Here is a 13,194-nt window from a genome sequence, read left to right as displayed (position 1 = left end):
GGTGCAATTTCATCACATGCAATTGCCTTTTCAATTCGATAACCAATACGTTCATGTTTTATAAACCATTCCATGATTTGTTCTTTTGTTAAATGGAAGTCCTTACAAATATATGTGAACAGCCCTTTAGTGTTTTAGAATCGGAATTCTTTGCCGCCCTGTGAGGAATATGCACCAGAGGTGTTACCCTCTAACATTATTGCATCGGAAAATTGAGGAGTTGAGGATTTGAGGAATCTCACATATTCTCGAATTCTTCCAATTATTTTATTGCATGCATTAGCTTTAGTTTTTTTATCTACTTTAGTCTGTGTAAGGTCTTTTTCGAGTTCTGACCTCAGTTGTGTGACAAGAGGTTCATACTCAATATGCTGATGGTTTTCAGCAAGGTGTTTTGCTCTTTCAATTAAGAGTGTCAATGTAATTCCTAAATAGGAACAAATTCAGCCATAATGGCTAAGAATGCAAGAAGGTTGAGTTGGTTCATGTTGATTGTTGAAGTAATAAAAATAAAAAATATAACAAATATATTTTGCTTTATATTCTGTGGTATTATTTTTATATTAAAAAAAATTCAATTTTAAAAATTTAAATGTATGCATGCCAAGACATTCCTGCATGAATTATTTCAATAAAAATTAATTTGGCTATCCTGATATATCTTAGCTAATAAGTCATCTAGGGTTACTAGATCGCATTAAGATCATCATAACCATGGCCGGTCCCCTATGAATGATATAATTATTTATACTTTTAAAAGTGACTTTGTTCTGATAGCTCAGATGGTAGCATGTTTTTAAACATGAAATTATTTAAATATATGCATGAGAATGACATAATGGCAGTTGATGGTGGATATACTTTTCTTATCACACAATTTACAGAGCTTGCTAATGAAAAAGGATATAACTTTAGCCATGATAATTTTGTATACCCTATACGTAAAAATGTAAATGAGCCCTTAATGATTACTGAAGATCATTTTAATAAAACATTTGGAAGTTTTAGGACAAAAGTTGAGAATCAATTTTCAGAAATTGGGAATAAATTTTGCCGATTCAATAATAACAAGTCAGTTGTTAGATAGATAACATAAAATACTATAATCTGCAATTTTGTGTGGCTTGTTTATTAGAAAATATTACAAAATTTGTAGAAATGTTCAATATTCCTATTTTACCACACTATAAACTATGGCACAGTAATGATTTTGATTTTTTAGTAGAGCATAAACTAATTGATATAGTGGTCAGCAATAATAAACAAAATAAAGATAAACTGGATAAAATGATCAGATTGCAAAATGACCTGCTTAATATGGCTATATCAAATGAAGAAATGATTGTTGATAATGAATCTGATAATAATTCAAATCAGAGTAATAGTGATAATGATGATGTTCCAAGATTTAATAAGTGTGGTAAAAAAAGAAAGCGAAATAAAGGGAAACAATGAGCAATAGCATCATATGAAATAGAAGAGATTATTAGGCATAAAACTAAAATGGTACATATTTGTTTGAAGTAAAATGGGCTGGATATAGTGCTGATGATAACAGTTGGTTATTAATTGATAAATTTAATCAAAAGGATTTATTGAAGGAATATATCAATAATCATAATCTTGGTATATTAAAAAATTGCATACTCTGGGTAATATATCATTAATACCATATTATTTATAAATATTGATTATATTTAAGGAATGATTGAATTGAAACATAAATAAAATGGGTTTCCTGTAATAATTTTAATAGGTTTAGTTTTTTTCTTTTTCTTGTTTTCTTTTTTTTCAATTTTCTCATCTTCAGTGTTATTAGATTTATAAACAACAAGTTTTTTATTTTTAGGAATATGAAGCTTACTATGTTGACGGCAAAGGTAATCCTTTTTACCATCAGGTAAATTTGTTCTGATATTTCTACCACACAACTGACCATCACGTTTTCCTTTTTTAAATTTATAGGTACAAAAATCATTATTCATGCTCAAGTATAAAAAGTAGTCTGTTGAAAACAATGACTTTATTTTATTTTGTAATTTCATTTTTAATTTTTCTACAATATTTTTATTAATGTAAGAGTCCAATTCATTTTCCATAAATACATCTAATTCTTTGTTAAGATTATTACGTAATTGGATATAGTTGATTGGGAGGAATTCATTTAATGCAACCATTTTGATTGAATCTTTGAAACAATTTCTTTTTTCAAATACAAAAATTCAATTTTTGTCAAAAAAGTAATTGAGCTTAAAATTTATTTCTTAGTATAAATTAATAGTTTTCTAATAACATTTCTATTAAATGCTCTCGAAACCTATATTCATTACCATTTACAATATACAATTCATCATCATTTTTGAAAAATCCTTCAATATCTTGCTCATCAATTTCAATATATTCTTTTTCATTCAATATCTTTTTAATGATATTCATAAATAAAATCAGATCTACTATTTTAAATAAATTCTTATAATGATTAAATTTAATTAGCTTATATGCAATAAATATAGGATCATATATAATATTTCTAATTTTCAACTTGTTAATTTTAATATGCTTCTTTACAATATAATGCTCACCATCATAAATTTTATCACTTTTATATACTAAATACAATTTTTTGATGAACATATTCTAATAATAAATATTTTGCTATAAATTCAGTAATATTTACAATATTTTCTTCAACTGGTATATAACATAATGTGAATTCATACCTGGTATTCCTTTCTTACCAATTGTTTCTATATATATACAAAATTCAATTTTTTGTACAATTTGGATTTTTACAGCCAATAGTATTATCTAATATCTAATTGGAGTTAGATGTCCCCCTGTCTCCCATTTTTTAATGTGGCGGATGCTAAATAGAAATCAAAAAGGGTGTTCATTAACACAAGTACTTTGGTGATTTTTCATTTTGTTTAAGCTAAATCATACACAAACTCATATATATCAATGACTTGAATCATAATGGAATCAATAGAGTCATTGACAAAATCTGATTTCAATTTTGTTAGTTGCCTGATATAGGATAGGATGCCATCTTCCATTAATGCCTACATGTATTTTCAAATAGAAAAAATTCAATTACTTTTGACTGATTGTTGTATATGAGTGCACTTTTTCCTTACCTTTTCAATATCCATCACAAGCTCATCGACCATTTTTGGCAGCACATCAATACCATCGACGTCACCAACAGTCCTAAAAATGTTCCATGTTCCCAGATCGAAGAGAGGTTTCAGTGGATTCCCAACCATCATTGTGTTGACGGTCAAAGAAAGGGAGAGGTTGTCCCATGAAAATAAAAAATGTGAAAATTAATAGTTGAAACAGATATTTCTGTATTAATATCTCTTCTGTACCGGTACAGTACCTTAATGATTCCTTGAGTCTCTCATCTAAATCATATCCTGATTGCCATTGCTGCATAATACTGGCTGACATTCTGTTTAAAATATCGGAGGGAGATACTAAATCCACAAGCTTCTTTTCAACAGCTGTATCAATCCCGTCGACTGGCTTTGATTCATACTGAAGATGAAGTGAGTAATGCGACTGAACGACCAGTTAACGACCAATCAAAAACTTACCAGACGAAACGCCCACAAATAAAGCAACGATCATAAACTGACTTTAAATTTATCTTCATAACTGGATTCCAGTGATTCTTGTATCTCATAGAGAGAGCACAGGCCCTGGTTGACTCGTTCAAGGCAGGTAACTTCTGTCCAAGAGGTTGTCAGTTCGAATCCGGCTGCTTGTTGTCCCTCGCTGCTGTCCTGTTGTGGGTCGTCACTTCGTGGGAAATCGCTATGACAAGATATGCATGGTCCTCCCTGGTACTCTTGATTGGTCCGTAGTTAAAGCACATCGGCGTGTCTTAGTCACTTCATCCTGTACACTATGTATCTTTAACGTTATTGGCAGTTACTGATAATTGCACACTTTAATAAACTGAACCCCGACTGGGGGCTTCCCCGCCCTACAAAAATAAAGTATTTCGTGGAGAGAATCACAATCACCTTCATAACACGATAATTTTTTCTTCTAAAAAGTAGAACTGAATTAAGTCTCGGTTTTTTTTAAAAAAAAAACAGGTGCATTTTATGCTACCTTGTTGGAAACAGTATCGTCGTCTGCATCTGCTGGCTATGTAATAGATGGAAAGCATAGAGTGAGAAAAAAATCTGTAGAGAAGGATATAATCAAATGCCATTAAATTTGCTCGCTTACTTGCTTTTGTTGTTTATCGCTTGTTGAAGCGTTCCTTTTTTCACCATATTGCTGTTTCTTTCTATAGTGCGAAGCAATATGATCCTTTAACTCGTTCATGGTAGCGTAGTGATTGAGGCATGATGGGCATTCAAAATGTTCCAATATCATTGAATGTGACGCGTCCGAGTTCTTTTTAACGTATACGTAGTGTTCAGTGTTGTAACGACTTTTGCCATGAGGACGAGGCTCAACATCAACACTGTGAAGAGTAAATAGATGATTTCTTAACTTTTTTGATTCAGCAAATGGGCGATGACAAATGTAACAACAACTTTTGAGAGATATGATGGCTGCCATGATATAATATGATGAAAAACGAATGGCTATTGGAAAGAAAAACAAAGAAAAAGGAACCAGAAAACAAAAAGACTTGACCGCTCATGTCTATATTCCTGTCTTCGTGGCTCTGATATTGCAGGGCATCCCTAACAGGCTGTTCGTTCTCTACCTCCTGAATAACGACTCACAAAGTTGCCTACCAACCGGTTTGAAATCTGGTGACCTTGTGCTTAAACTGAGAATGGCTCTATCTAAATTTAGACACGTATAGCACTTAGGCCTGTACCGGTCCGTGGAAGGCGGATGGTTCCAAGGCAAAGGCTTTGCTGTATTCATGTTGCCCAACAAGGATAACCATTAAGAACGATACGAAACTCTAACGCATTGTATTGATTTCGGCGCCCTTCACTATCATAATCGCGTTTTCTATAGTACCTGGCAATCGATGGGTGATTATTGCAGATATTGCCACGCTCAGGATTGCATTATCAAAGATTGTCCCGGTCCTGCTCACAAAGGACATATCTCCATTGCATGTCCGCAACCACGAAACAGCTACCCCCGCAAAGCACCTAAGACGAACCATCCAACTAAACCATCATTTTTGCGAAGAAGGAAGTTCAAGGTGGCTCGAACCACTCCATTCCCAAGGCAACACGAAAAGACCAGAAGGACCGAATTGCTAATGAGGGTGAACAAGTTGCAAGGTGTTGTTTACGCTGAACACTATTACAACCATAAAATCTCCGTCATGTCATTATCGAGCAGTGCGTCGAAGCTGTTGATTTGCCGTGGCAAATGGTAATGAGAAAAAAAAGGATCTTTGGTTGTTGTTTTTTTCCTCCCTGCTGCTGCTAACAAACCCCACACTTTCCACCTACCTCTGCCACCAGCCTCCAATTTGTTTCAAACTCAACCCGGGTAAAATGAAATGAGGGGAAACGCTCAGGCCCTGTTCCCATAGCAGCAAAATAAGCTTATGCACACAGTGAGTCTCTGACGTACCCTTACCATTTCCTGTACATTAGCCTACAAGCTTCTTGTCATGAGTGAAACAGCCATACTACTATATCGTGACATTGGCTTTGTACTGCTTAACATCTATAATGTCTTGACTTGAATTGAAAATCTTAGATACTCAAATATTCTGCTCTGCTACAACACTTAATATATTATCTACTTCAACTTTTATTATGTCTTAGTTGACTGTTATTATGTCCAGGTTGTCTATTATTCATGTTTAGATTGATTATTATTCTTGTCCAGAATGATTTTCATTCAGTAACAGATTGATTTTTATCTTGTCCAGATTGATTTTACTCATGTCCAGATCGATTTATATTCGTGTCCAGGTCAATTTATATTCATGTCCAGATCGTTTTATACTCATGTCCAGCTCGATCTTTATTCATGTCCAGCTCGATTTTCATTCAAGTCCAGCTCGATTTTCATTCATGTCTAGATCGATTTTCATTCATGTCCAGCTCAATTTTCATTCATGTTCAGCTCGATTTTCATTCATGTCTAGCTCGATTTTCATTCATGTCCAGATCAATTTTCATTCATGTCCAGCTCGATTTTCATTCATGTCCACTCGGATTAACATTCATGTCCACTCTGCCTAAAATTAAATCCCTTCTGCCTAAATAAAAGTTCAAACGTCCGCTAGGAGATGAAAAATCCTATAATAAAAGAAAAAATAGATGAAACAAAAACTAACTATTTTTGGTATATGAATACTAGTCCAAATGTATGTACCTATATACATAGAAGAGGAAAAAAAGAGGGTCGCATGTGTCATAAAAAGATTAAGACAAACATTGGTAATAATAAACCTGACTTTCTATGCTGTCAACATAGTAAGCTACATATATGAAAAAAAGAGAAAAAAAAAATAAAACACTAATAAAAAAAGCAGAAAAAAAAAGAAATAATACTAAAAAAATCACAAAAATTAAAAAAATTAAAAGAATATATATATGCAATGGAGGGATTCTTAGTTTTACTGATATTATTAATAGAATAATGCAATAACTCATACAGATGTAACTCATTATATTTATAAAAAAAAGAGGATTTATCCTCTTTAAATATATAGGGTAGACTATACTATTTTTTTATTTAAAGATTTTTTTCTTTCATATAATCATTAACAATATCTTTTGTATTAAAATCATTTTGTTTTACCCAGGTATTTTCATCATCACTATAACTAAGCCATTTTATATAAAATATTAATTTATTATTATTATCAACCATATGATCTATTATTTTTTCTACCTGAAATATATTATCATTATTCTTTTGTTGGTTACGTTTTCTTTTCTTAGGTACATTATTTATTGAAAATTCATTATTATCTATATTTTTTTCTATATCCTTTTCAATATCTTCAATATTTGAATTTAAAATTTTAGATTGTAATTCTCTCAATTCTTTATATTGTTTATTTACTTTTTGTTCACTACTAAAAACTAAATTAATTTTATTTATTTTTGTAGGAAATTCAAATCTATCACCATACCATGCCATATGATGAGATTGAACTTCTATATTATAACTTTCACAAAAGTTATAAATATTCTTTAATAAATATGCAATGCAGAATTGAAGATTATAATATTTTTTATCAGACATTTATAATGCTGCTTTATTATTATTAAATCTATTAGATTTTGATGCTAATATAGAAAATTGACTTTCAATTTCAGATCTAAATGAGCCAAATTTACTATTATAATTTAACTCATTAACAGTTAAATTTTTATTAACCTCTTTTCTTATTGGATAAACAAAATTATTATGACTAAAATCATAACCATATTCATTTGCATTTTCTATAAGTTTTTCAACAAATAGATTATATCCACCATCTATTCCAATACAATCTTGATTATTTATATTTTTATATAGTTTCATATTAAGGAACATAGTTCCATCATTACCCTTTGCACATTTTTCACTATTTGAAATATATATAATACTTTTATTAATATCTACTATTATTTGAGTTCTTAAACCAGGTCCCTTTAATTTATATAAATACAATACACTTTTACTTTCATTTAGATTATAGTATTTTATTTTACTATCATGACCATCAATATATAAAGTTACATTTTCAAATCCATTTGGATTATATGTATTTGCTGCTAAAATTCTAATTTTTATATTTGAAAATAAATTTTCTAAATCATTTTTTACTTATTTATTAATATTATTATACTTATTTATCCAAAAATCCTTATCTAAAACATTAAAAGATGTGTATGGACTTATATTTACCATTTCAGGTCCTGTTCTACCAGATACTATATAATATAGTAAAATTAATCCTTTTTCTACTTCACGATAAGGTCTTAGATATTCTCGGTTAGTATATAATTTAGTTAAAAAATAATAAACAGGAATATATCCTAATATTTCTAATAGTTCATTTTTTATTCCTTTCATAATTTCATTACTTTTTATATCTTTTATTTTTATACGAAGATTAAATCTATTTTTTATTTCAGGCCAAGGATCCTGTAAGAAATTCCAATTATTAACTATTAATTTATTAACTTCATCATTTAATTTATTTTTAAATTCGATATTTATATTATCAATGTCTATTTTTTATTATACTATTTTTTCAATTTCTATTGTATTTATTTTGTTAATAGATAATAGTAAAATTGCATCAATTCCGACTTGTCCCCTAAGTGAGTGTGTGTGTTGTACGTTGTAGGTAATGTAAAACATGGGTATTCTTCATAAATATACGCCCCATGCTCCAAATCTAACTTCATCTCTAATAATGTAACTTTTGTACCTGCATATATGCATTACACCACACACTGTTCATACCAGTAAATACAAAGCCAAACGTGACACCTTGGTATTCTTTCTTGGCTGATTTTAATCGTAAATGTAATTGCCATTTCATAATCTCCAGGACACGAATTTTTGCTTCTTCTTTGTGATAGTAGTCAGCATCGTCTTTCTTCACCTCACCACATCCAATTTCGATCACACCATTTTCGCCTTCGATATTTAGAACAATGTCAGGTCGTAATTTGTTTGGGTTCACTTCGTTTTGTTGTTTATATATCCAAGATGTTACATCCTAACCTAATTGAACTGGATCATGGGCAGAAAAGAATGGACCCATAAATAAAGATACAGAGGTAGCAATTAAATGAATTTCGGAATGAATTGATTGAATCAAAGGATGATCATGGAATGTGTAAATGCTTGTGAGGATATTATTGAGTGTAAACTCTTCAATACTGGTGCTGCCATTGGGTGGTGAGTACAGTTGCTCTTGTTGAATAGATCTTTGCAAAATACGAATGTTGGCATATATTGATTCGGAAAGTTCATAGTGTATGAGTGAACGGGGATGGTACCAATGGTCGAGGATGATTTAAATATTACGGAGGCTTGTAGTCGACTTGTCAAGTTGAACAGGAAGAGGTGATTTTCATTAACCAGCTGTTGAGCTTCTTCAAAAAGTTGTTGGATTGACGAATTGAGGATTGGTGATGGTGTTGGTGGTGTATCGTTTCTTTTCAGTTCACAATTATCAAATAGCCATGTAAATCCACACAGTGAATGTTTCAAATCAGACGGAGAATAAGATGATGCAGTTAATGCACTAGTTGGATCATTCTATAAATGAAAAAAGATTATATATAATAAGAGAAGATTAATATCAGACGATCGTTTCCTTTTACGATCCTTACCATCATCAAAAATTACCTGTGAATTACTTACCGATTCACCACTATCACTGATAATATTAGAGTCTGTAAAATCTGGATCCACTTTTTTAATATGTTGTCCTTTTTTAAGAGGTTCATCTTCAGCAGGTCTATCTCGAGCCTACTTTTCATATATTATAGTAATACAGGATTTTTCATCTCCTAGCAGACGTTTGAACTTTTATTTAGGCTGAAGGGATTTAATGTTAGGCAGAGTGGACATGAATGTTAATCTGAGTGGACATGAATAAAAGTTAATCTGGACATGAATATTAATTAATCTGGACATGAATGAAAATCAAGCTGGACATGAATGAAAATCGAGCTGGACATGAATGAAAATCGATCTAGACATGAATGAAAATCGAGCTGGACATGAATATAAATTGACCTAGATATGAATGAAAATCGATCTAGACATGAATGAAAATCGAGCTGGACATGAGTATAAATTGACCTGGACATGAATATAAATTGACCTGGACATGAATATAAATTGACCTGGACATGAATATAAATCGATCTGGACATGAGTAAAATCAATCTGGACAAAATAAAAATCAATCTATACATGACTGAAATTCGTTCTGGACAAGAATAATAATCAATCTAAACATGAATATTAGACAACGTGGACATAATAACAGGCAACCTGTGGTTTTAGCCAACTAAGACATAATAAAAGTTGAAGTAGATAATATATTAAGTATAGCAGAGCAGGGCTCAGCCGGTCCGCGTCCACATTCATCGCTCCCGCAATGTGATTGATTCGTATTGTCAGCCGGTGTCGTATGGTGGTTTCAAGTATCTCCAGCGCCAGTTCTTGCAGAAAAGTGAAGCTGTGCCGCCTGATTTCATCGCATATTTGATCGCGGTAGTATTGTCGGAGTAGATCTGGATGGACGACCCTTAGTTTTTTGGGCCATGGATTTGTAATGCAAAGAGGATGGTCTGCAGTTCCCGTACATTGATGGATTGTTCTTTTTCCTGATGGGGCCATGCTCCCGATGTTTCTACGGTGGTCGATTTGATTCCCCACCCCATATTCGACGCATCTACATATATGGTAAGATCTGGTGGTGGTTGGTCTTAATTCTCGTGAATCGGTAATCCATTCCTGGTCTTGGCTATCATCTTCCACCATTCCAACTCTTGTATCGCTTCCTAGGATATGTTGTATGGCCCTTCCCATTTCCGATATCCACGGAGACTCTTCGTCAGGTCGCGTTGGAGGTAACGTATATGAATTAAGGCCTCGCCCAATGCTGGTATGATTGCAGTGAGTTTCCCCAGAAGAGAAGCCATCCATCTGCATGATCTCGTCGCTGTCGAAACTTGTCTGATCCTTGACTGTATTTTTTCGAATTTGCGCTTTGGGACCTTGATGGTCATGTTCCACGTGTTGAAGGTGTAACCCAGGAAGTCTTGTTGGTGCGATGGCGTCAATGCACTCTTCTGCCAATTTATCATAAACCCCAGGGAGTGCACGTGTTGGATGATTTGCTGGATGTGGGAGCTGGCTGTTTTCTTGCTCTGTGCCACTACACAAACATCGTCCAAGTAGTATACCAGGCGGATCCCCTGTTTCCGTAATGGTTCTATCACAAATCGCATTAATTTTGAAAAAATTCTCAGCACTACACTGATACCAAACGGGAGCGTACGATACTGGTACACTGTGCCCTTGTTCATGAAGGATAGATATTTGCGGGAGTCTGGGTGTATCGGCACTACCAAGTAGGCATCCTTTAGGTCGATCTTCGTCAAAAAGTCACCTGGTTCGATCAATTCTGGTAGTACTGAGACTCCCTCCATTTTGAAGTATTGGCATTGGACGAATTCGTTGATGCATTTGCAATCTAAGATAGGCCGTTTCTTTGTCTCCTCTTGAATTGTGAACATGTTCGACAAGAAGTTGCGGTCTTGTGTAGGGGATCGTTCGATCACCCCTGATAACAAAAATTTTTGGACCGCTTGATCCACCGCTTCCTGATCTGATAATGGGAGTTTCAAAGGTGAGGAACGCCATGGTATCGGTGTCTTGTCCCATTGAATACGATATCCTTCCGCCACAACCCACAACTGACCATGCCCATTGGTTCGAAGTCATCTCCGTCCAATTCTGTGCAAAATGCTGGAGCCGACTGCCCAGTTTGATCCCATCTTCGGGAGTAGAATAATGGTCCGCTATCTTCTCTGTACTGGGATTCGGTGTTAATGGTTTGGGGGGTTGGGCGATGGATGGGTTGATTGGTTTGGATTCGGTTGTCGCTGATTGCCTTGGCCAAAAAAAAAGATTGTGGTTTCTTGTCGAATTGGAACAGCTCAGATAAGGGTTGCTTAGTTTCAAATTTTGTGACGATAAATAGCTGCATCGTAAAGTCCGGGATCGGACCCATAAAAATAGGAGAGTTTTGTTCTTCCATTTCTTTCATTTCGCTTGCAAGTGGTGTCCTTTTCCAGGTAAGTAAACACATACACGCTGGCTTTTGGACGTTGGATTTCGCGGAGCACTGAGTCTAGTAATCTGAGAAGGCCATTCTTTTGGGGTGGACTGGAGATGAACCAACACTGTTACCGGCATCTGCATCGTTTAAATACGGACACATGTTTGGGTTCCTTTGCCTTGTCGTCCAAAAGCAGAATTAGAAGAGAAAGTACTAACCACTTGTTTTATTTTCGTGAATCACGACTTCCACAATGCCAATGTCTTGATCGCAAACGTTCCATGTTGCTCCTACCCGGTAAAATGTGCGAGGACTACCATTCCGTTGGTGAATGCATGTGCACAAACTGCCCATGGATGTTGACCAAAGGGTCGTTTGTGACGGGCGGCTTCCTCGCAGTGGGAGAACCACGATGGTCTCCACTTTTTAATGACATCAAATAAATACTACTTACTCGATTTCGTATGCCTCTGTCTCCAATTGCTCTTCTGAAGTTGCTAAAATAATGGGGTATTCGATATGTTCGCAATCATGGACTGTGTATGCTATGACAAATATGCAGCTTTTCGAATCTTGAGGGTCATGGTAATCCTGTATCCTTCCTCTTATCTCTCTGACGGCGTGCTGTCACCCTCTTCTCATCCTCCACTCTGTAATATTTACCCATGTGCACTTTGGAATCATTCTTCCCTACCTCCCCCAAAATGACAATTTGTTTCAATAAACCCAATATGCCATGACAGTTGTGATTGCACTAAGAATAGTAGTGCGACCAACACAACGCACACTTCAGGGCGTACTCTTCACCACACTCTTATTTTGGAACAGACTCACTGGTGGAACACTCAAATCTGAAGCTGATGACGCTTATTTTTTTAGCTCAACTCTGGATGGCGCCCTCAAGTCACGTATTAACGACATCACTATACCATAATGTTGATCCCATTGTTGATGTTCGACGACACCTCTCGTCTTCAGTTCCTGCTCGGTTGCCTCAACGTTCTTTGCACACCTGCGATACTCGACTCCTTTTTTTTGTGTTTTTGCTTGTTATCATAAATCGTTCAAGGAAACTGAACGTCATATCATAATGACTCTCCGTTGCGACAGCTATCTAAACATTTATGAGAATGAGAAACAAATCCTTCAAAATCACTCAATTCCAAACACTTTGATGCCTCGCTGATTCGTGTCATCAACGTCTCGCTTTCCAAGAACCTGTTGCGTTTAACTTTACTCTTGAGAACGGACCAAAACTGTTCAATAGGATTGAGTTCAGGCGAGTATGATGGAAGATAAGCACATCGATATCCTCTAGACTCAATATACCGAGAAATATCTTCGGCTTTATGAATAGGAGCATTATCCATGACCAAATAATGACCTTTCATGTGCTGGTACTTATCCATCTCATCCATTGTAGCCTTGAGAAAACTAAG

At 34.3% G+C, this 13,194-nt stretch overlaps 1 protein-coding gene across 1 annotated transcript; it reads right to left on the bottom strand.

Moving 5' to 3' along the window:
- Positions 1–4,317: 4,317 nt before the first annotated feature.
- BDB00DRAFT_750891 (uncharacterized protein) lies at positions 4,318–4,581 on the bottom strand (the record flags this gene model as incomplete). Its single annotated transcript, XM_053118613.1, has 1 exon — positions 4,318–4,581. A coding segment is annotated over one exon (264 nt), but the record flags the coding sequence as incomplete, so codon positions are not given.
- Positions 4,582–13,194: the final 8,613 nt, after the last annotated feature.

The sequence above is a fragment of the Zychaea mexicana genome (assembly GCF_025766255.1).
Source record: "Zychaea mexicana strain RSA 1403 chromosome Unknown BDB00scaffold_13, whole genome shotgun sequence".
Classification (NCBI taxonomy): Eukaryota; Fungi; Mucoromycota; class Mucoromycetes; order Mucorales; family Lichtheimiaceae; genus Zychaea; species Zychaea mexicana.
This window is presented reverse-complemented; position numbering and strand designations above follow the sequence as displayed.